Source organism: Corvus hawaiiensis, chromosome 19 (assembly GCF_020740725.1).
Source record: "Corvus hawaiiensis isolate bCorHaw1 chromosome 19, bCorHaw1.pri.cur, whole genome shotgun sequence".
In the NCBI taxonomy this organism is placed as follows: domain Eukaryota; kingdom Metazoa; phylum Chordata; class Aves; order Passeriformes; family Corvidae; genus Corvus; species Corvus hawaiiensis.
The window spans coordinates 6,756,022-6,780,086 of record NC_063231.1 but is presented as its reverse complement, the minus strand read 5'-3'; the positions used below and the strand labels follow the sequence as shown (position 1 = coordinate 6,780,086).

The window sequence follows — 24,065 nt, the reverse complement described above, 5'->3', positions numbered from 1 at the left end:
CCAGGGACAGCCAAAGGGTTTTGCCATCTGAAGTCTGAAGCTGGTTGGTGACAGAGTGTCCCCTGTGACCCCCCTTCCAGCCGCTGCTGGCCGAGACACCAAACCTTCCCAAAGCCCTGTGCAGGCACGTTTCTTGGCATCGATGTTTTATTTTGCTTCACCTCAAACCTTTCCCTGTTGACACAGTGTCGGTTTTGCTCCAGCTTGCTGGGCTGGCAGGGGTGACCTTTCCTGTGTTTGCTGTCTGGGCCTAGGATCCATCTGTGCTCTGCAGCCCCAGTGCAGCCAGCAGGCCATGGGGAGCACCTGGCAGGAATAGCTCCCTGGCCGGTCCGGTGCCACTTCCAGCTTTTCATTTCTGTCCTCCTGGCTTTGGGCCTATCTCCTTGGACACAACTGTGTCTTGTTTTCCTGATGCCAGGCGTGTGGGGAGCCAGGCTCCTCCTGCACCCCTGCCTCAGAGCCGGGGAGTGTGTCCCCAGCCAAGCTCCCTATAGGGGATGAATTTCCCAGTGAAGGACTAGATGGAAAGGGCTCTTCTATCCCTTCTCTATCACTACCAGCAATACAACCCTCTATTAGCAGGGAAAAAAATCCCCTCTCCAGGAGGGAATTTGGAAGGTTAGTCTCAGGGTCACACCCTCTGCAGGCGGGTGCCTGTCCGCAGCCCTGGACCCGGGGTAGGTGGGGACACCCAGTCCTGCCCACCTGAGTGAGGACAGTATCCTCCCTCTGGCCTGGGACCTACCACAGGTTATTCCATCAGGGTGCACATTTTGGGGAGTGGAGCCAGCGGCCACACAGCCGCTTTGGCAGCATTTCTAGCCGAGCAGAACAAGGCAGGGATGGAAACTGGAGATGAGCTGGAGGCTCCATTTGTGACAGCAGCTCCTGTGGGATTCTTGTGGACTCGCCTGTCTGGTTCTGAGTAGCAAAAGCAATGTGTTAAACCCTTTGGGGGCTGTCCCAGAGCATCCCCAGCCCCCTTCTTCCCACTGAGCCCAAACAGCACATGAGGCCAAACTTTGCCATTTGTGATCTGTGAGGAAGAGAACTCGCTAATGTTACTTTTTGGCAAAGTCTTGCTGAGAACTCCTCGAGGGTGAAATGAAATGGGGTCACAGAAGGGTTTAATTCGGTACGTTGTCCTTCAAGGGAAGAAAAAGTCAGACGAGAAGTTTTAAACATTTTATAAAAATATCCACATGTGCTCAGCGCAAAACTCACCGTCTTTACCTAATTTAGAAAATGACTTTATATGGAGAAAGATTTAACACTGCTCCATGGAGGGGAAGAATAATGAATACGTCTGCACCAAATCGCGCTGTCATCTGAAGATCTCCAAGTGCTTTCGAAAGGGTTGGAGAGAAATAATTGTTCTTCTCTTCCCTGGTTTTAGAAACTGAGGCATGGGATGAGAAAGCCTGAAAAGTGCAACTTTCCTGACTAATTTTAGCTATTTGAAGTCCAGATCTAAGTACCTAAATAAATGACCTGATTTTAATAGGCTGCTGGTCAAGTCTCCAGGGTGAAACCTGGAACAAGTCAGGCTCCATAGGTCTGCAAAGGTGGCCTGAGTCTGGAGAGGGAGCCTCCTTCCCTTAGTTTGGCACTGTAACAATGAGCCTTGCTCAGATTTAGGATAAGATGAAACTAATGAGAAGGAATTTATCTGAATTTCTTTGAATTTAAGAGAAAAATAGAGAGTTTCTGTTTGGGGCAGCCTTGCTGTAGCCATGTGAGTTCAGATCCTTTGGTGGCTCTTGGGGACAGGGATTGGATCCCTCTGGGTCTGGGAAACAGAAGCAATCCAGGCTTTTCAGCCCTGTTATCACACCCCAACCATTGAAATGTATTTAGTAATAAATAGTGGAGATGGTGAAGGAAAAGAAGGAAATGAGTGAAGGACCTGCATTGTCCTGAGCAGCTGAGCTGCTCCAGGGCTGGGGAATTGCACAGGGATGCTCTTGGCAGTGCATGGACCATCTCCCACCTCTGCAGTGGTGCTGAGGCTGAGGCTGCTGCTCTCAGCTCCCATCCTGCTCCTGCTGCCCAAATATAACCCCAAAGCCCTTGAAAGGAAAACGTGATCTCTCTTTCCCAGCTGAGCAGTCTGCCAGGTCTCCGGGGTCAGTATCACCAGGAATGAGCGGGGAAATGCTTGCAGAAGTGGAACTTTGAATTAGGTGGGCTTAGCTGGGATCCTAAAGCTGAACAAGTTGAACCTGAGGACAAATGGGGGCTGGTGGGTTGTGCTGGGAAGCGTTACCTGTTCCCAAAATGCCTGCCCAGCCTGGGAAGATGCTTCCCAGAGCTTGTGGTGCAGGGGCAGTGGGGATCCTTGGGGAGATGCTGGCTGGGTGGTGATGTGAGGAGAGGGCAAAATACCTGTCTTAGTGTTTTGCATCCTTGGACAGCCCTTGTGCACCTCTCTGTGTGCAAGAACAAATTATAATGTAATTATGTGTGTAGAGCACCAACTCCTTTTTTGTGATCAAGGTCTGTCTGATGAGTGAGAATTGCAATAAATATTTCCTGTGACCAAGGGCTGGTCCCAGCCCCGGCACCTGCATCTTCTCCTCTGCATGCCATAGCTTGCTTTAGTTTGGTTTGGTCCTCCTGCAAAACCACTTCCCTCTGAAGAGGGCTAGCTGGGCTGGGCATGTCCAGAACTGTCAGGTGCCCCTGAGACTCCTCCATCCCAAATCTGCATTGCTTCAGGATGGAGCTCGCAGTGTGACAGGCAGGGCTGAAGCACGAATCCGGCTCCTCTGGTCACTGCTGGTGCTGGCAGATTCCTGCCTGATTGCCCCTGCCAGAGCCCTGGGGACCCACAATGCGGGGCAATATTTGCCCTCAGCAGGAGCAGGGTGCTGGGCACCCAGCAGCACTGGCAGGGAAAAGGCACCCAGGCTTTGGCATTTTGCTTTCTACTCACTGCCCGATGGTCCCAGGCCTGATTCTTTGCTCCTTGCCCGTTTTATTCAGCCTGGACATGATCCTCTGTGCTGCAGGACCGTGGGCATTGCCAGCAGGGCTGCCCGGCCCTCTTGGTGCTCAGTGGGAAGCAACTCCTCTTGCAGGTGGCTACTCTTGTGGGAAACCCACCGGCCTTTGCTTTCTTGTCATTTAGAGATAGCTCCTGCTCAGAATGCCTGAAATGCACCTCCTGGCCTGCTGGCACTGAGGGCAGGAGGAACTGTGGCCGTGGCACAGATGGGATGGGAAAGACCAGATCAGGGGAAAATGAATTAGGACATACAGAAGTCCCCTTGATCGGGACAGAAACCTCTAATCAGGCTCAGTTCTCCGTATTTACAGCTGCCGAGAGGGAAGGCAGGAGAAAAGCAGCCTGGCAAGATGCACAGAGCTGATCTCCTTTCCCCCAGCTGCTTTGCTCTCACTAATGTATTTGCTGGCAGTGCTCGCTGTCCCCGGAGCATTTTGAGCTCAGTCAGAGCAACAGTTCACAGCCAAAGACAGGAGTGCTGGAGCAGGCACAGGACTGGGAATGGCTGGGGGAGTGATGGGAGCCCCCAGCCCCTCAGTACGGGGGGCTTGTGGGGAAATGAAGTGCTGAGCCCTTCCATGTCCCCTCCCAGCTGGCAGAGATGGAGATGCAGCAGGGAAACCTCGCATCCCCTGACTGCAGCAGGGTCCCTCAGCACCTACAGAGCGTTTCTGCTGAGGGAAGGGGCTGGGAGCTGCGGCGGCTCCCCCAGGCCATTCCGCTTGAAAATACTCCCCGGGAAGCCCCAGGGCTGCTTTTCTCTAGCTTCAGCACTCAGTAAGAAGAGTAGGGACATCCGAGAGCGCTGCTCTGTACCGGGACACGAGGAAGGACAGAGTCCTGAGGGAATCGATTTGGTTGCACTTTGCAGTGTTGCAGAGGAGATCAAAATCTCCCCCAAAATCTCCTACACTATAAAATGAGGCATTTGATACCCCAGGTCGCAAGGATGTGCTTCTCTCCTGAGCATCCCTGGACCTGAGCTGTGCCGGGACAGCGGCATTCCGGCGCCCGCTGCAGAATATTCCGGCACTTTTAGTACGGCCTGGTGCGGTCACTGCGCTTGTTCCAGGCAAAAGCAATGAGAATTTTATGAGGTGTAAGTGGATTGTGCCTGAAAGCATCCGTGTCCCACTCGGCTCCATACATGCACATGCTTCTTCTGCACCGCCTCTCCTCAGCCAAAATGTCTTGTCTCCTTGCAGGCTTAGAGAAAAGATAAATATTAGTGCTGCGAGATGCCGTGATCTGAGTTTCTGTCTGTGTTGCTGTTGTTGTGGTTAAAAAACACTTTTTCTGGCTGCAAAATTCATTAGGGTCCAGTCTCTGGGGTTCAGAGGGAAACCAGAGCAGCTGTTAATGAGGGAGCACTAATATCTAGAGCTCGTTTCAAAGCAATAATGGGATTAGAAAGGAGACAAACGTACATTGGTCCCGTGCTTGATGGCTTTATTTTCGGCTTCTTTGTTGCTTTTCAGTTTATTTGTTAGAACATCCATTTTGCATTAGAGGGCACATGATGAAATCACACGGGATTGGAGAGAGGTACCGGCGATGGGCTGAGATGGGGAAGTTTGAGCTTTCTTGGCTGTTTCAGAGAGTTTTCACCACAGAGAGCGGGACTGAGAAGTGCACAGGGAGCAGGAGTGGATGATGAGGCTGTGATGGAAAGGGAGACAGGACAGCAAAGGGCAGGAGCTGGAGACTGCAGCCTCTTTAGCGAGGCTTGTAATATCTTATTAATGGAAGAGAAACTGCAATTTTTATTTTGTGGAAATTCTTTTGTTCCACATTAAATTTTAAAGCGCTTTGCTCCCATTACAGCCTCCTGCCAGAGTGTGCTGCTGGCTGGGAGGAGCTGCCCTTTGCAAGATTTTGGGAGAGCCCATGTTTGTGTCTGGGCTGGGGGAGCAGGGCAGGGCTGCAGGGCCCTTCCCTGGGGCTGTCACCCCAACCCCAACACTCCTGTCACACCTGCTGATCATCACCCAGAGTCTGGGGCAGGGGCGTGGAGGGTGCCAGGGGTGGGTTATGGTGGGCTGCGTGCCCTTGGTGGGTTCTGGGGCTTGAGGAGGGCTTGCCTACACCCAGAGCTCTTTCTTAATTAACTCCATGTGCAGGGACACGTGGGTCCTGGAGCAGGAACAAGGCACCCTTATTCCCCAATAAGCTTGTCCGCACATGGAGTAAATCAATAGCAGCTCATCAGGAGCTGTGTGCTGGCTGGAGATGCCGCCTCAGGATGAGTCACATGCAGAGAGGGGGGCAAAAATACAAAAAAAAAGGAAAAAAAGTCTGAGGTTTGACTCCAGACCTGGACTTAGGAATGCCCATTGTGTTTCTGGTGTGCCAAACCAAAGGGCTGGCTTTGTACTGTCTCCTCTCTCCTGCCTTCTAATCCTTGTGGGTGGTTGGAGCAGAATTTTTCACCTTGATCCCATAGTTATGTGCTGGGCTGTGAGTGCCTGAATATCAGGACTCTTTGTGGCTTTTAGCTGGTTGTGGGTTGGTCCCTACTGAGCTCCAAAGCAAGTGGTGCTGGCCTTGGGCTCCCAGCGAGGACGCGATTGAATGGGCTGGCACTGAACAGCTCCAAGGGTATTTTGGAATACCAAAGGTCGTCCTTGCTGCTTTTCCTAAGCCAAAGTGAGGGAGGCTCAGATGATGTGCAGGAGATTGGGAACCTGAGGAGTTGGGTACATTTTTCATGAAGCTTTTTGGGAGATCCAAAGCATTAGAAATCATTTGGTTTAAGGTTCCTGAAGTGACCAAATGCCTTGAGTGAGGCTTGTCCAAAGCAGCCTGGGGCTGTTCCAGGACAATGCAGTGTGTGGGGCCAGATCCAGCTGCAGGAGCAGGGTCTAGTAAAGGTTTTGGAGAGGAAAGGATGAATTGCTTCTTACTGGGGGCTGAGTGCCAAGAATGTTTCTCACCTCCATCCCAGCCCAGCAGCTGCTGATTGTGAGGGTCAGGGCATCTGCACCGAAGGTGCCCAGTCCCCCTTGGCAGGGCTCATGGCAGGATAAAGACCCCCAAAGTGACAATTTCCACCCAAATGTGCTCAAACCAGCCTTGTTCCCAGCTATCTCAGTAAAGATGAGCTGTGGAAGGGATGTGGAAATGGAGCCTCTGCAGCTGCCAGGGTCTCTCTGCCTGATTTCTCTCCAACACCAAGCAGCTCCCAGGACAGTGGGCACCCAGCAGGCTCTGGGGCTTATTCTGCAGGAATGAACGAATGGAATAAATCCATTTTAAATGCCATGTTTTGACACAGGTGACAGGCTCTAGGAGGTGGCAGTGGCTCAGTCCCTGCTCTCCCTTTGTAGAGGTTTGACTCTGTGACACCACACTGTCAGTGCTGCCAGCACGGGAGGAGCAGTAGGGGTCAGAGCGGGTCCCTGGCTGCTGCCAGAGCCCCTTCAAGGCATTACAGATGATGTGCCATCCTCTCACAACTTCCTGGCTATTGTCAGCTGCTGTTGAAGCCTGACACTAATTAAATAGGGTGTTTTGTGTTTAATAAATTCCCACTTGAGTCATGCCAGTGGGAGGGCGCTGGCCAGATCCCTGCCAGTGCCACTGCGGGGTGGCAGCACTGGAATGGTTCTCCCTGAGAGTCTCCTGCACCCCTCAGCCCTGTGGGTGCTACCCCACATGAGTGCATATCCCTGCACCCTGGCAAGCTTGTCTACCTGATCCTTAGGAAGAAAAGCCCCCTCCCTGTGGTAGCAGCACCTTGGGATACCCAGAGGGATCTTCAAATGCTGGGAGCAGGATGAGCATCCCTGGTGCCATGTCCCATCTTGTTCCCTTTCCTGCCACCCCAGGCAGCCAGCCCTGTGCTCACCCCACTCCCTGTCTGTTCCCACTTCCCATCTTTGCAAGGAGACGTCAACACGCTGTCATGAAGCTGAAAGCATCAAACTGGTGCGATGCCCCAAACCCCCGGGAAGCTCTGGAGCGCTGCCTGCATCTTGCCTGTTGGGAAGGTGGGAAGCTGCCCCCGCTGCCAGCCAGGCCTCCTCCTCCTCCTTGGCTTTCCTTGCCTGGAGGGAAGGCAGGACTGGTCTGTTTCCCCTGGGAATGCCAGGATCACACGGAGCACAAATTGGGTTACCACTAGCAGCAAGCAGGTTGCCGGCAGGGAATTACAGGAGTAGAGGACACGGCTGACTCTGTGCCCCTCTCCGGCCACTGCCCTTGCCTGGGGAGAAGAAACCAGGGGCAGCACCATCCCTGCAGGCAGATTCCATAGGATGTACCTTAACTTCTACAAAATAGCCACTTTTGTCATCTTTTCTAAGACTTGAGATATTTCATCTACCATCCATCACACAAACCCTGCAGTGGAGCCCCTGCTGCTTCTTGGGGCTGTACTCCTTCCCTCCATGTCTGCCTTTGGTTTTTGGGCAGTGGGGTGTGGCAGGTATAGGACATCAATCTGAGTGCAGGCCAGGGTTTGGGCTGGAGCATGTGGGATGAGCTCTGCTTTTAGGCTGGTCTTGCCCTGTTTGTCCTGGCTGCAGCTGTGTGGGTGTGTGAGACTGGGAGGTGTTTTGGGGTGGCATCCCCTCCTGTGTCCATGCAAGTGCCACAGCAGAGCTTGGCTCCCATACTGAGCACCATCCCAACCCTAATCTTCCTGCTTCTTCCTTCCTCTACCACCTCCCTCCTTCTCCTCTGCCAGCGAGATGCTAATCCATGAGTTCCTGCCATGGATTTGCCCGCAGGGTTCAGTTAGACCCAACACCCAACCCTGCTGAGTCCCTCAGCCTGCTCCAGCTCCCGCTGCCCACGGTGGCTCAGCCCTGGGGAGAGCAGCTTCCTGCTCCCGGTCGTTCCACATAAGCCAGGGATGGATTTTAGTCACTGCTGGATTTTGATGTGGTGTCAGGATGTTTCCATTCCTGCAGAGGAGTGTTCCTTGTAGACACCTCAAAAATGGAGTCAGGCGCACCAGCATCTCCCAGTGCAGTCACGGACTGGCTGCAGCCTCTTCCATGCAGGGAAAAAGGCAGGGATTGTGGACTGGGGTAGCCTTGGCCTCCATTTCCCCACCTGCAGAACGACTTCCTTGCCACTTATCCCCGTTGTGAAAGCTCTGTGTTGCTTTCACTGAAAACCGCTATTTTTCTTATTTTTATTGATCGTAGACTTCAAAACCCGAAGTGTGTAAGATGGTTCCAGTCTAATTAGTACTTAACCTGCAACAAAATATTGTATTTTACATTGATTTTTTTTTTTTTTTAGAAAGGAAACATTGGCTCAGTTTCTAAATGAAACACTTTAGCAGGCCATTTGGAAAATCATCATCATGTTCAGACTTTGTAAACATAATTTCTTTAATATTCTTTTTCCCTCAACTTGCCGGGTAAGAAAACATACACAAAAATTGATGGGTGGTTTGAGTCGCCCCAAAGCTGTATTTCTCCAGCAACACTCTCAATGGAAAGTTGTACCCAGCATTGGCTAATGCCAACCTTTAAGTGGGAAGGGCTTGCTTCTCCCATGGTCAGGCACAGCTCCCAGGGAAGGGTTTCCTCAAAGGAGGCTCTCCCTCAGCTACCCTTCCAATCACAGCAAGTCAGGCATTGCCCTCTGAAACTCCTGGGGATGCCCCTGGCCAGTGTCCCTGGGTCAGGGCAGCAGTGAAGGGGAAAGGATAAGGTGTGGGGACATGGGGTCTGTGTCCCCCAACTCTGCTTTCAGCCATTTGGACCCTGCAGAAGTGATGATAAGGGGCCCTTCTGCCCTGGCTTCTTCCACAGGGTTAAAATTATTCCTGGGTTTGTCCTTGGATTTGTCCTCTGAGCTTTTTGTGAGGCTTGGCCAGGTTTCCTCAGGGACTTTGAGCTTGTACCCTTTTGCAATCAAAATACTGTGCTGGGGACACGAAGGGCACAGCTGCAGCAGATGTGGCCAAGAGCCGGCTGCTTTTGGCTACTCTTGGAGCCACTCAGCCAGGACTCTGCCTCTCCTCCTGTCTCCCTTTTTCCTCCCCCAAGCCCCACACTGCCCACTTGGAGAGTGCAAAAAGGACAAACCCCAGAGCGTGAGCTTCTCTAGGGGCCTTGGAAGGTGTTTGCCTCGGTGCAGAGGACACGTTTCCCTGCTTGGTGAAAGAGAGTGGACGGAAGGTGCTGTGGAATGTCCCCACCCCTATTTGCCTTTTGGGACATCTTGGTGATGACTCTGTGGCTCTGGCAGTGTGGGGTGTGCTGCTGAGGGCTGTGCTGTGCTTTAGGGTGCACACTCTGCCTCTCTGGAGGGTTCCCTCCAGGGCTCCTGCCCCATGCTGTCATTTCCCTGTCTCTCACATTCTGCCCGTGAGCATCCCTTGCCCAGTGTCTGTGGATGAATGGGAATGGGCTGAGTGGAAGGCCGGGGCGGGGTAGAAACAGGTCATGTGTCTGGGATGGAAATGGGGTTGTTTGTTTAGCTTGCTCACCAGCATCTCGTCCTCCAAGGTTTCCCCTCGCCCTCAGTCAGCAGAAGGAATTCCCTCTCCCTCTACCCAAGATCCAGCTGGGATTGCTGTAGGGAACATGCAGACCAGCTGTAATTTCTGTCTCTCCCTGTGTTCACCAGGTTTCGTGATCCTCACTCGGTGCCATCCTGCCATCCACTTGTTTGGGTGATTAGGGATGTGCTGGATTAATCAGCAGAGGTGGTGATGCTCCTGCAGAACTCTTCCATCTCCTGCACTGCTCCCGATGACATTCCCTGCCCTGGATGAATCTTTCATGCACTTGCCTTGTGTCTATTTAATAGGCTGGGATTGGGTTTGAGCTCATATGGGAGTTTGGGGGGCTTGGGGGGCTGCATCCTCCAGCAGGATGTGGCTGGCATGGGAGAGAGTGGTCCCCAGGGTAGAGGTCTGTGGAGGCAGGCAGAGAACCTGTTTCACCTGTGACAGGCAGGGTGCTGATCTTCACAGGGAATATTTCAGCTTCACAGGGAATATTTCGGCTCCACAAGCAATATTTTGGCTTTGCAGGGATGGGCACAGAGTTTTCCTGGCCAAAGGAGGGTTAACCCAGTGTTGGTGGGAGCAGAGAGTGAGCTCGTCAGGGATCATAAGGGAAGCAGAGGAGCTGCCAGGACAATTAGCACAGGCTTGTTCTCCCCAGCATGTCCCTGGGATGCAGTGGGACTGTAATCAGCCTGTCACTTCCCTGGCTTTATTAATACATTGATTTTTGGAGGTTTTGGCTCCGTGCAGTGTGGTGCCTGCCAGCCAAGCCTCTGCGGGAAGCGGGGGTTCAAGGTGGCACGTCTCCGGGCATGGCAATTCCTCATTTTGGAAGCTGTTCGGGCTTCTTCCTTGGGGACTGATGGTGGAGGAGGAGGAGGAGGAGGAGAGACATCCCCTCCATCTGTGCGCTGCCCTAGGAAGGGATTTAAATCACAGGTTTGCAAAAAAGAGGAAATGTGCCTGATTTGCTCAGGCTTTGAAGCCTGCAGGAGCCTCCTGACGATGCTCCCCTTCCCGCTTCAGGCAGGTCTGGCTCACAGGGGATCTCCTTCCCTGGCCAAGGAGCCAGGCACTGTCAGCTACTGCCTCCATCCTGGGGCTGGGGCAGCAGCAAGGACCAGGCTGTGCTCCTGCAGCTCCCAGTGAGCGCAGGCAGGAGAGTTTCTGTTCCCAGGGTCAGTACCCTGCATCTCATCTACCCTCTGCTCCAGCAGCAGAGGGTGAGAGATGCTCTTCAAGGAATTACATCAATATTAAAATATAAATAAATAAACATAGATAAAAAATTTATGTAGGTATACATGCTTAGGACTAGTTTTATCCTCATCCAGCTTCCCGTGAGTCTGGGAACTCCTCCTCCCTGTCCTGTCATTCTTTCCCACTCCAGCGTGAACTTGCCTGACCAGCACAACCTCCTTGGCACGGCAGTCCTGATGCCACACGTGTGGCCATGCAGAGCCATCCCTTCAATTCCTTCATTTTGCCAACTGTTACATAAATCTGCTTTTATACTGAACTTGTGGACGTCACTGGAGCTCTGTCCATACCCATAACATCACTGTTTCCATGGGAACCAGCGTACTTCCAAGGGGGAAAAAGTAGAAGGAGACTAAAAAAAGGACAAAGAAGGAACAAAATAAGACAAATATGTGACATATCCCAACTGTGTGTCGGTGTAGGATGTTACAAAGATTTCACTGCAACTTGTTTAGGCAGCCTTGCATAACAGTTTTTGTCTTGTGTGTAGCAGCAAGCAGAATCAGGGATGGCAGAAACTTAATAGTATCCCAAATATCCGGAGCCCCTTAGTGAGGAAGAGGTGCCTCTGGCAGCTCTGCACGAGGTGTGAGCAGCAGGGGAAGATGCATCTGCCTGTGCTGCAGCATTTCCCTGGGTTTCTGTGGGTGTTCCTCCGTCCTGGAGCGTGGCTGGGGCTGTGCATTGTGAGGGGTGGCACTGCTGGGTGCCATGGATGTGTCCTGAAGAGCAACTGGCACTGCTGAGCTTTAGGGGCAGGTGTTATTAAGGGACAGCTTACAGTGAGTGAGTTTAAATATAAATATTTGGGGGTTTAGTGTCCATCCACTGTGCACTTTATAAGGTGTGGTGGGGGAAAAGGTCTTAAATAAGTTACTGAGCCTCAGCAATGGCTTTGGCATATTGAGAGTATTTTAACTGGTAGCCCCGGCCTCCCTGTGGAAGAGCTGGCCATTAGGAAGGATTTTACTGTTCAGGACAACATCTTTGTTAATGCCACGTGTGAAGCTGCTGGGAGGGAGCCCATCCCCTGGCTCTGTCACGAGAGGTGATGCCTGGTGCGGAGGCTGAGCCGGGAGCTGGGAGAGACAGGTCTGGGAAGAGGATAAGGACACGCTCCCACCTCTGCAGCCCCGCTCTGGTGGGGTGAATGGGAGGAGAGCCTGTCCCTGGGCCACCTGGCTGAAGGTGCCAAGCTGTTGGGAGAAGGAGTTTGGGGGAAGTTGAAGCTTCTGCAGAGCTCAGCTTGGGTGAGTGAGGCTTCACCTTCTTCTCTTCTGCTCTTCCCTCCAAGAGAGGCAGAGCAGTGGGAGCTGGGGTTCCAGCACATGGCATTTGCTGGTGAAAGAGCTGGTGAGCTCCATGGGGCTCCCACCTGACCCATCTTGCTGGACCAGGGCTGGGGGCCACTCACTGACCCTTGCACAGGTTCATTTCTTTTGGTCACTGCCCTTGTTGCTGAAACAAGCGCAAGGAGGAGAGGAGGACTGGGATGAGAAGCCAAAAAAAATTCAGCCTAAAGTGCTTTTGCTTGACATTTTATTACTTTATATTATATTATTTTATATTATATTTATTTTATTAAAGCACCCATCCTTGCAGATGCTGGTCCCAGGGCCGGGCTGCCAGCAGCTGAGCCCTCCCAGCTCAGGAGTTAATTGCAAGCGATATGTAGGGCTTTTCTTAAAAGCTCCAGCTCCTGAAGTTTGGAGATTATGCAAGCCACTCAGCTCGCAGGATTTTTTTATCTTCTTTTTTTTTCTCTCTTTAAGCAATAAGATTTTAAACCCTTTTGGTTGCTGGGAAAAAAACCCTTCAAGTACAAACCTAAAAGGTTACGAGGAAACAATTCCGAAACAGTAAGACAAATAACAACCTCAACAGGGTTTAAATTCTTTTTTTTTTGACCAAACAACCTTTTTGGTCACTCTTCATCCCCTCTAAATACAGCATCATTCTTTGCCTCATCATCTGGGTGGCTGAACAGGGCTCTTCCACACTGCTGATCAAATCCTACCTCTCCCTTCAGAGGTGGCTGCATCTCACAGGCAGAGGAAAGCATCTCCGCCTGCAGCTGACAGTGCTGATTCTAAGTCCTTGGGAGAAGGATGATAAGATGATTGCTCCCTGAAATCCCTCTTTTCCTCCACTTTCAGGCTTTACAATCCCTGTTATGTGTTACTGGGCCATTGGGGACTCCGTGGTCCTACCTTTCCTGGCAGAGGGAAGCAGCCAGCGGTGCATCCCTTTGAACATCTGCAAGCCAAAATGAATTAGAGATGACATTTCCAAAAACACTGCCATGAATAATTGCCCTGTTTTGGTTTCCCAGGTTTAATTGTGAAGCTGCATGAATTAAAAGAACCTCCTGGGTCTGTCTGCGCTGGGAGGGAAGCGGTTTTGAAGAGCTGCAGAGCAGTGACGAGACAGGGATGCTCCTGCCTGGCTTTTTCCCGGCTCAGAGCTTGTGGATGGGGATATGCCAGGCTCAGTGGGGTCATGCCAGCTCCTGGCAGTGTGTCCTCAGCCTGCCAGCTGCAGTGACCCAGGATAGGGCAGACGCGGTGGAAATGGAAACACTCTCTGAGCAGTGCTTGAATTTTTAAACCCCTTTGTGCAGCCCCACCGGAGGAGCCTCTCAGCTTTGCTTTCCAGGAATGCCCTGGCGATGGGACTCTCCTGGCACAAATCCCTGCGGAGCGCAGGGCAGGAGGCAAGTGCTCCATCACACGTGTGCCGTGAGCGTGCTGGGGCTGCTGTGCCTGCAGTGGCTTTTCCATCCTGCCAGGGAAAAGCAGGTCTGCTGCTGCTGCTGGGGTGCTGTGACGCTGCAGGAAGGGCTGTAAACCTGCAGCATCTTCCCTGCTTCATCCTGTGCTTGTGTCCCTCGGAGGGATGGGAGGGACCAGGCCTGGAAAAGCATCTGGGAGGGCAAAGCTGTGGAGCAGAGACCATGTTACAGTGACACTGGGGGCAGATCCCTGCCAGGGCTCGGCTGCAGGTTGGGGAAGTGGATTCACTGGGTGGAGATACTTTGAGAGCACCTCTAGCATTGCTGCATCCACGGAGGTGGAAATGCTTCCTGCAAATGCAGAAAACGAAATACAGAGGCCGGTCTTGCTTTCAAAGGAATATGGTAGGGAAAAAAAAAATCTAATTAAATGTCCAGGATTTTGATGGGAATCCTATAACCTTTACCTGGGTATGACATGAAGAGCCTTTTCCTGTTGGCCTGGTGCAGTCAGAGGCAAAGCTGGGAAGGGGTTATTATTTCCATCTGTGAGGCAGATTAATTCTGAGGACTTTTAACTTCCCTTGCAAACAGCCTAAATTAATGTTTTAGGATTTTAGTCCCTGCCTCCTCCCACCCCCCCAAAGGCCAGGCCCTGGAAGTGCCATTATGCTCCTGTCAAAGGGGCTATTTCTGGAATTGATGATATGAATGAAGCCTAAAACTCCACTCTCATTAACGTCTGCAGCTTATCCCGGTGTCACTCCTAAGCTGGTGGGACTTGGTGACACTGCAGGGGAAGGCTGTCATTTCAACCCAATTTTCACATCACATTTGCACAAAAATTTCCAGGCCTTGCCAGCGCTTTCCACACATTTGTCAAATCCCAGCCGCTGTCCCAGTGAGTGAAGGCTTCTCCTGGCACAGAAGTGATGGCTGTGGGTGCTGATGGGGGACTTGGTCCTGGATGTGATCTCTGGGTCTGAACAACTACTCCTTGCCCTAAAAAACAGGCAGCAGACAGAGCCCTGTGTCACCTGGCCGGATCCAGGGGGTTTGATGCATTCCTATGGTTGAGTTTCATTGTGTGGTCCAAACCTGCAGCCCCTGGTGCTGCAGGGCTGCCTCCCGTTGCCCACGGAGCCCTGCTCCCATGTGCTTGCCGGGCGGGTGTGCCACATGTGCTGTCCCACCCCGTCCCACCCCAGCTCCCAGCAATGGCAGGATGGGCAGCACGTTTCCTTGGAGCTGCTGCTTCGCCAGAGAGTGCTAGGAGGGGTCAGGGAAGGAGAGAGAGGGATGCAGGGAAGGAGGAGAAGGGGAATGGTGGGAGCTACCTGGGAATAGCAAAGCATCAAGGGAAGGAGTAAATATTAATCCCATGGAAGAGTGTGTGTCCCTGCAGAGCATCTCCAAACGCTGCCCGCCGTACTCGGTTCGGTCAGTGGCACATCCAGGGAAACAAACCCCCATCTCTGGGGTGCAGAGGTGCCTGCTCGCCCCACCCCCAAGCCAAAGAGCCGACCAGGAGCAGTGCAAGTGCTCCAGCTCCTCGGAGAGAGCCCGGGATGCAGCTGGGCAGAGCATCTCACCTGGTGACCGCTGCCCTCGGGCAGCAGCTCCCGATTTAATTCACTTGCCGGTGAATTTGATCCAAACTCCTGCAACCAAATCATAGTGAGTGTAATGCAATATCTTTCTCTTTTAATTATATTAGGCTGGGTAGTGCTGGCTAATTGAATCTGGGGCTCTTGCCTCTTAATTACGGAAGGTCAGGTGCTGTGGAGCACAGGCAGGTGGCACTGGGAGCGCCGGTGGTGGGAAGGGGCTGAGGGCTCTTGCTCTGTGAAAGGGCTCCTTTAGGAACAAGTGAGTGACTTCTGGACATTTTCCTTCTTTTATTCTTTTGTTCTCTTTATCTTATGAATTTTAAGAGTCGGGTTACAACAGAAGTGTTACTGCAATTTTCTGTGTGGTGGAAACAGATTTTTTTTTTAGTTGAAAAGAATCTGTGAGGATTTTGGCTGCCTGCCTTGAGCACATTGATGGTAAAAATGTGGATTTTTAAGAATAAGCTGGGATGAGCAAGTGACCCTGAAAAGTGGTGGCTTTCTGACACCCATGGGGTGGGGTGCATGGGGTGATCACCTGTTGTGTGGGCATTAACCCCATTATTAATCCTTTTTCTTTTAAATATCAGCGCTGCTTGGTGTGAGGAGGGGGCAGGACCCTGAGGGCCAGCTCTGCTCCCAGCAAACGTTTATCTCATGCAGTGAGGGCTGTGGGCTCAGCTTGACACTGGGGTGGTGGCGGTGCCACCTCTGCCCCTCCTTTCGAGTATTCTCCTCCTCACCTGAACTGCTGCCCAGGGACCAACACTGTCTCTGGTGCTTCCCCAAAGCCCCTTTGCCCCTTCCCTGCCTGCACTGCAGCAATGAGAAGCATTCAAAAAGGCACCTTCTGCTTTTGCTAATTGAAGAGTTTCCCTTTGTCAGCCTCTGGCTCAAAGGAGGGTCGGTACAAAGCCATAGCCAGCAGCACTTTGTGTGTCTCTGAAAATCCCATTAGCAGAAGAAAGAGCTTGAAGTTTCATTCAGCTGGAAAAAAAAAAAAAAAGAGGGGGAAAAAAAAATAATAACACCCCCCCAACCTTCTGATCTATCAGCTGCACATTAACATACTGCCCTCAGCACTGCTGGGGTGCCTGTCCCGGGAATATTTAATCAGGGTGAAGTGTTATATTGGACTGAAATGTATGTGCTCCAGGGAGTGATGTGCTGATAAGTGGGTCTGCAGTTAAATTTGGGAAAAAAAACCTCTGCCGTCAGCAAATAAACACCCCTCCCGCGCCCTGGGTCCCCCTCCCTCTCCAGGCTGTTTTCCTGCCTGCAGATGTTTGTTCCTGCAAGAGGAGTTGGGGTGTGGGGAGGGCAGCCCTGAGGGGGGGGACAGGATAGGATGGGAGGACCTTCACCATTGGCACGGTGGGCAGCCTGGGGGAGGCCGTGGCTGTGCCAAGATGGGGCGCTGGCCCGGGGCAGCGTGTCTTTGGGCAGGTGGGGGCTGCTGGCTGCACCACGGGGACCCTCTTAGGGGTACAGATGTGGTGCTGGTTCCCCAATCTCCCTGCTGGCCACAGCTGGTGCCCTATGTGTGGCAGGCTGTGGCATCTCGGGGGGCTGCAGTCTCCCGGCTTCCCTCCCCTTGCAATCAGTCACCGGTGCCAGTGCCAGCACTATAATGAGTATTGAGGGGCACCTGAGGCTTTGCAGACTGTGGCGTGCCAGGGAAGGACAGGGAAGGTGTCTTTGGTGCCATCCTGGGCTCCTCCATTTCAGCCCTTGCTCGTCTCTCTGTGCTGGACATGGGGCTGTGGTGGGCTTGGCTCTGCTCAGCTGCCCTGGGCCAGCGTTAGGGCTGTGCTGGGTCTTGGACAGAGAGGAGATGAGATCAGAGTGGCTCCAAGCTGGTGCCCACCATGGTTGTGTGCCCTTCTCTGCTTGCCCAGGAGTTTGCAGTCTCTAGCTGCCCACTGGGGCAAAAGCATCCCCAGGTGGGATGGAGTGTGTGGAGGAGATCCACGTCCAGTGAAGGCTCTTGTCCACTGCCACAGAAGAATTTGAATGGATCTTTGCCTGGCTGGGGAGGTGTCCATCTGCCTCTGCAGGTTTTAACCCAACCAACCTGGCTGCCCTGGGACCTCCTCACTTCGCTGCTGCATATCTTGCACAGTGCATGCAGGTGACATTCCTTCTGTCACCCCTTTGGGATCTTACAGGGTGTTTTCTTTAATTCTTTATGTTCCCAAGGGCTTTGCAGTTTCTTGCTGGCAGAGCCCTGGACACGGCTGGTTCTGCTGGGGGATCTTCCCAGCCCCTCAAGTTGGGGATTCCCTTCAGGAGCTGTCCCCTCCTCTGTCTGCCCTCCACGGACTATATTTTGGCTAAATATTCCAGCCCATAGCCCCAGCTTGACAGTTGGAACGTCTATCCTGATATCCTGTAAACATTTCTCCCGATTAAAAGATCCAGATTGCCGACAACCAAACTGTGACTCAGCCCCATGTGGTTTTCCAGGAATTTGCCCAGGATGGGTGGTGGGAACTGCCAGCCCCAGCCCTGCGTGCCCGGTAGGGAGGCACCTGCTGATTCATCCTCACCTTCCCCTTCCCCAGGCAGATAACGCTACAGCACGAGCTCCCCAACACCACCCGCTGCCGTGTTGCAGTGAAAACTCTCGTCTGACAGGGGCCACGCTTATTTTCCTGGAGCATGGAAGCTGCTGCTGGCACCCAGGCAGGAGCACGGCCCTGCTGCCTGTGGGTTCTGGCAATCGAGAGGGTGTTTCTCATGCTAGGCTGGAAGATAACCCCAGCACCACATTGAACCAGCGTCTGGATTTCCCATCTCTGTGCTCCAGGCAGCCTGGAAATGCCCCCAGAAGGATGCAGGAATTGGGTACCAGGTTTGAACCATCCCTATGGGGATGTGCTGCAGCAGCACACTTTATTCTGCCCCAAAAGTGCATCCAGCGTCTGTCCCAGCAGCTCAACTCTTTAAAAATTGCTCTGAGAGGCAGGAGGCAGGGTAGGGAATGGGCTCTGCTGGCCCTCACTTAAAGGCTTTTAGGCAGTTCATTAATGGTTTTGGCAGTCTTAATTTGGAGTGGGAATGAAAGTTCAAGCAGTGGCTTCAGGGAAACGCCCCTGGGATAAGCTGTGACATGGTTAATAGAAATTGTAATGTTGTTAAAGTGCTTTTCTGTAAAACGCCAGGAGAGGAAATTAATGGTGTGGGGTTTTTTAGGTTTTTTCTAAAAGTTGATATTGCTCATTTAATTTAATGTTTTAATCCATCACATAAGCACTCAGCACTCTTGCCATGCAACTTCCATTTTAGAATGGTTTTCACATCAGCTGTAGCCACTGATGGCAGCACGGGGAGAACACGTGCAGGGATCTAAACATGCAAACCCAGATAGCGCCTAGCGTGGGGAAGCTGGTCTGCTCCTGGCCTTAAAGGCCATGGAAACCTTTCCAATTCAGCAGTGGCTTCTCGTGGATACACCTCTGGGTCCATTGCCTCCTTGACGGGTGTGTGCAGGTGGTTTGAGAGGGTCAGCATGCTGGTGATCCTGCTCAACTGCGTGACACTGGGCATGTTCCACCCCTGCGAGGACATCGCCTGCGACTCACCACGCTGCAGGATCCTCCAGGTACGGCCCCGGAGCTGCTGGAAGCTCAAGAGCAGCCTGAGGTTGATGTGGAGAGGGAAGGACTGAGCTGAGTCCAGCCATGGTTGCCTTGTGTCCCAGGATGGCAGGTCCTGCCTGCACTGTCTGTCCTGTCAGCACCTGGAAAATGCTGGTTTTGGTGCTGGGATGAGAACACACAGTGCTGTCAGGCAAAACCCCTGCCAGGCTGTGCCAGCCCCAGCCTAGCCAAGCCTTTCTTGGAGTGCTTGGGAAGGCCAACCATCTAGCAGACAGTGAAAGCAGAGGCCAAAATATGCTTGTCCCGTTATCCTGGCACTGTGGGTGCTGTTGGGCCATCTGGGCTGGGGAAGACAGAGGGCTGCTCTCAGCACAGCTTCTTCCCAGGGATTTAGATTTCAGTGGTGCAAGAGGAGACCTTGCTGGACTCAGGTCTTCTAATTCCCTCCCTTGTGCAAGTGTGCAGGAGCATCCCTCTTCCCTTCCTTTCTTTTGCAGAGCTTTGACGACTTCATCTTTGCCTTCTTTGCTGTGGAAATGATTGTCAAAATGATCGCGCTGGGCATTTTTGGGAAGAAATGCTACCTGGGAGACACGTGGAACCGCCTGGACTTCTTCATCGTCATTGCAGGGTAAGTCTGGGGAGGCAGCTCCTCTTCTTCCTGAGTCTCTCTGTTGTTATTTAAGGCTCTGCTTGGCAAGCACTGGATTTGGGGGAGCAGCTGGTTTGCAGCAGTGAAGGCTGGGGCCGGCTGGGTGTCGGTGCTGTTGGTGTTGTCCATCTCAGCTTCCCAGCAGGGATCACTCCTGAGCTGCAGCTGCCCCTCTGGTGCTCTCAGTAGCTTGAGGGAGAGCTGATGCTCAGCTCACAGAGAGAGCAGGGCAGGGTGACAAAAGTTGTTTGTGGTGGATTTGGACCAGCCTGTGCCCTGGGGCTCCTTGCTGGGCGCTGGGCTTGGCTCTCCTCCCTCCAGCCCACCAAAGGTTTCAGTTTCCATGGCTGGAGTGGGCGGTTGGGAGCACAGAAGGCTGTGCCAGGAAGGATCTTCACTGAAATGCTCACGATTGCCCTCATTATATATATACCTATTTTTTTTCTTGAGGGAAAGCAACCACGTTTGCCTTTCTGAGTGTTTTCCTTTCAGAGGCACCTGGTTTGAGTTAAAGGCTCTTCCAGCACCCGAGAGTCTCCTGGCAATGGCTGGAAATCCACATGAAAAGTCCTTGGCCAGCGGCCAGCGAGCTGAGTTTCTTTGACACACGAATCTCTTGCTGGCCCTCGCCTCCCCCCCCGCCTCAAGAGCCCCAAGACCTTTGGGAAAACAGTGGGTTTTTTCCTCTTTTGATAGAGCTAGGGATCGAATTTACTAGATTTTCTTGGAAAGAAGCAGAGGCCCCTCCCAGCTTTTCTTTTCTTGGAAAGAAGCAAAGGCCCCTCCCAGACCTGGCATGGGTTTGATGTGGCCCAAAAAGGGGCAACACCTTGGTGAGTTTTGCTTTTGGTCCATTGCTGGCCTCACAGGGACATGGCCCATTCCTCTGGCAGTCAGCTGGAAGAAGTAAAACAGAGGTGCCAGGTCTCCCAGTGCATCCTTAGCTTGAAAAATTCATTGCTGCAGAGGTGAAAGATGCAGTGAGCTTCAGACCCAGGAGCTATAATTTTCCCCATAAACCTGTCTTCTGCAGGAGGCCACAATCTCCTGCTTACCAGCCCCACCAGCCTCTGGCTCCTCGGTTTAGGAGAAGGCTCAAAGTTTCCTCCTGAAATGTCTGAACAATGTTAGGGACAGCAGTGACAGGACGTTGGACAAGAGGGGACCACAGGTCCAGTCAGGTCTGGGAGGGTTGTAGCAGTGCCAGCAGCACATCCAAGGGCTGGAGCTTGCTAAGCCACCTTTATTTCTTCCGGTTTATTATGTCTTTTACTGGAATTAATTGTGATGAAGAGCCCAACCCAAGCAAGGCCGGACATCCCATCTGGGGAAGCATGGTCACAGATGCTGGGCTGTTCCTGGGGTGCTGCCACCTTCCCCTCCCAGCCTGGTCCTGCCTTTGCCTGTTGAACTTGCAAAGCCTTTGGAGCCAGACTTATCCCTGATGTGCTTCTGTGGGGACTCCACCATGATGGGACCTCCCTCTAGAGGGACACCAGCAGGGACCATCCTTATTCCTATGCCAAAATATCACTTCTCTTTGCTTAAGCGAAGAAATCTCTGCACACCTACTGCACCCAGCCAGGTGTTTGGTGTGTGAGGGTCATCTCCTTCCTGGGCAGAGCCACAGATCCCCACCCTGCAGCAGCTGCTCCCCCACCCCTGACATGCAGAGACGTTTTTTTGCTGCAGAGGTTTTTTGCAGCATGGCAGCCTGACCCTCTCGTGCCTTCTGCCAGGTCAGCTTTGCCTCTCACTAAGTGATGGCTCTTTCCTCCACGTGCATGAACTGTTCCCATCTGGGTCCCGTCAAAATCAATTTGGCTGGCAAAGGATCGAACTGGATTTAAATATAAAACAGCCTCTCCTCCCCCAGCACTGGCTTTCTCTGCTCCCTTTTGCGCCCTTGTGCTCTCCTCCAACCCTAGCCCATCCATCCTGAAGTGCTGCATCCTACTCAGAGCATTGCTTCAATCCTGGAGGGCCTGCTGAGTGCCAGGGAAAGCCAAAGGGGCTGCAGGAATGGGCCACTGCTGTAGCAGAGAAAAAAGTAAGGGACTCAAGCCCTTAGTAAGATCTAAGATATGGGTAAAAAACACCGTAAGGGATAAGGGATAAAAGAGCTGCAGGGTCAAATCCCAACCAGACAGAGGGAAGTTCTTTAGGTAGCCCTTAGTGCAGCTCTTTGGTTCCCAGACAGGGCAAATTACCCCAATGAGCTCCCAGCCCGTGGTGCTCACAGCAGAGCACAGGAGCAAGGGAGGAGCTGAACTCTGCGTGGAGGAATTCTGCACCTGAGCAGGTGTCAGGAAAGAGGCCAGAGCCAAACTGGGGCCCTGGAGAGGATGTGCCAGGGCAATCCTGACAACCCAGCTGGGTTTGCTTAGATACCAGATAAAGCGAGTCACGTGTTTTATGGAGGTCTCACATAAGGGCCTCAACCAGGCTCCCCAGCGAAATGCCAGGGGAGGAGACTGAGGTTTCCATGTGGTCCAGGTGACCACAATGGAGCAACTTTGGTTTTGTCTTCACATTTTTTCTCTGCCTTTTATGTGCAAGACACGGAAGGAAGAAAGCAGCAGCAGAGTGTGAGCTCCCCAGTACCCAGCAGGACCCCGAGCTCCTGCTCTCCTGCTTTCCCTGCCACTTCTCTTCCCATGGGCTGCAGAAAGTGATGTGAGGGGAGAGGAGAAGCAGCAAACTATGTCTGTGGGGCATCAGGTGGGGAAAGCATGTCATACTGGGGCTGCACACTCCCACGGGCACAGCATCCGTAGAAATCCTTCCCAGCCGCCCCCAGTTTAGAACAGGCTTCAACCCACACCGCCTCCCTCCCCCCCAAAAAACCAAACTTGTGGCATTTTATCTTGCCCATTCTTTGAGAACTTTCTAGACCTGACAGAGGTTATCATTGTGGAGAAGCCTTTTTGTGCATTTTTGCCCCAAATCTGCCTCTTGAAGGGCTGGGAGAGCCTCTTGGATGCTGTCCTTGCTCCTGCTGGCCGCTTCTGTGGGATGCCATTAAGTGCTTCTCAGCTCTGTTAAACTGTCCAGACCAATCTCATGAACTCATGGAGAGTAAATGACTTCTTTGTGACAATGTAATGCAGTTAGTGCTAATTGTAGAGTGTGTAATGTCTGCAACACATCTCTGTAATTACAGTAAAACTTGCCGGAGATGAGAATAGTGCCGCACTATCAAAAGCCTGCTCAGGCAAACACGGCTTTGGCTGCAGGTTATGGAGTTGTGTGGGGAAAAAGGGGATGGAAAAAACAGTGATGAATGGCATCATTATGTTGCATTATTTTTAGAGGAGGGGATTTGGGGAGTTTGCTTGTGAGAGAACACTCTCAAGGTTAACAGGCATTGCAAGCAGCTCTTGCCCTCTAAATATGACTCGATATAATTTTGACCTCTCCCAGCATAAGACACAGATGTATTGAGGACAGATGCTTGTTTACATCCCAAAATATGCAGAAGTGGTTTCTGTTTGATGCTGACTGAGGCTTGGGCTGATGAGCCAGAGCTGTGGGATGGAGATGTGCCCTGGCTTGGTGTCTCCCTGGCCACTGTAGGACCCAGCATCCACTGTCTTCCCAGCAGGGCACAGGGACATCTCCTCTGCTCAGTCCATGGGAGGAGGGTAGCCACAGACTGAGATCTCCCTTCTGCTCAGCTGAAGCCAGCCCTAGCCCCACACGTTGCTGCAGCCCCAGCAGCTTGCAGGACAACAGCTTGTTCTGGCTTTGTTCAGATAAGGACTTCCATGGACCTCTGCATCTATGTAGACTGAAATAGGCTTTAAGCCATCCTCATCAAAAAACCCCATGGTGTGATTTTGGAGTTACCCTGTGCAGGGCCAGGAGCTAGGATTTGATCTTTGTGGTTCCCTTCCAGCTCAGGAGATTTCATGGTTCTATTCTATAATTCTAACCTCAAAACAACAAAAATCCCTAATGGTTTATTGCTTTCCCATGAGAAAGCTTTACACCAGGGGATAATTTGGAGCTGTAAGAGCTCACGGGGTTCCTCTCTGCCTTCCTGTGCCCACGTTCTGCTCCCCACTGAGCAGGGCTGTGCATCATCCCCTGTTTGAGCTGTGTGGGTCTGTGGTTACTCCGGGCTCAGTCAGTTGTTTGGCCAAGACTGAGGAGTCCTGTTTGTGCTTTGCTCATTGTAATGGTAACGAGCCTCTTCAAAGACTTTGTAGGAAAGTTAAACACTTCTGGAATATTTCGCTTACGACTGAAGAGGAGCTGGGGCTGGAGGTGGTTGGCAGCCTGCTTTATTCAGGAACAGACACCACTTCTTTCTCTCTTTGCTTCCTGAACATTTCTAATGTTTGTTATATTTTTTTTCTCCCTCTGTTGAAGGCTGTATTAAACAGTGAGCTCCACTGAAGCCTTCATAAACAACCTTTAAGGATGTCTTTCTCCCTCCTGGTTTTGAGTGCTGAATTTCAGGGATGAAATAGGCTGCAGGAAGCCCTGTTGTGTTCATAGGTGACAGGAGAGAAAGAGATGCCGCAGCCCCCACTCCATCCCTGCTCCATCTAAACCTGGATGGGGTCTGAAAAGCTCTTTAGTTCAGAAATTGGAATGAGGGCTATGGTGCCAGACGGGTCTCTGTGGGGAGCTGTGATCCCATGGCTGCAGCAGCCAGAGCAAGATTCCTGCTGAGTGCTCTGGGTGAAGCTTCCAGCATGTGGCCTTCACCCCGCAGCGCCA

General features: G+C 52.3%; 1 protein-coding gene across 25 annotated transcripts in view; it reads left to right on the top strand.

Moving 5' to 3' along the window:
- The window catches only part of CACNA1G (calcium voltage-gated channel subunit alpha1 G), a 146,725-nt gene that overhangs the window by 26,528 nt on the left and 96,132 nt on the right, over positions 1-24,065 (top strand). For all 25 annotated transcript variants that reach the window (XM_048323351.1, XM_048323348.1, XM_048323346.1 and 22 more), the window contains exons 2-3: positions 18,576-18,687; positions 19,183-19,316. In XM_048323351.1, coding sequence (XP_048179308.1) covers positions 18,576-18,687; positions 19,183-19,316 — 246 coding nt within the window. The remainder of the gene's footprint in view (positions 1-18,575; positions 18,688-19,182; positions 19,317-24,065) is intronic.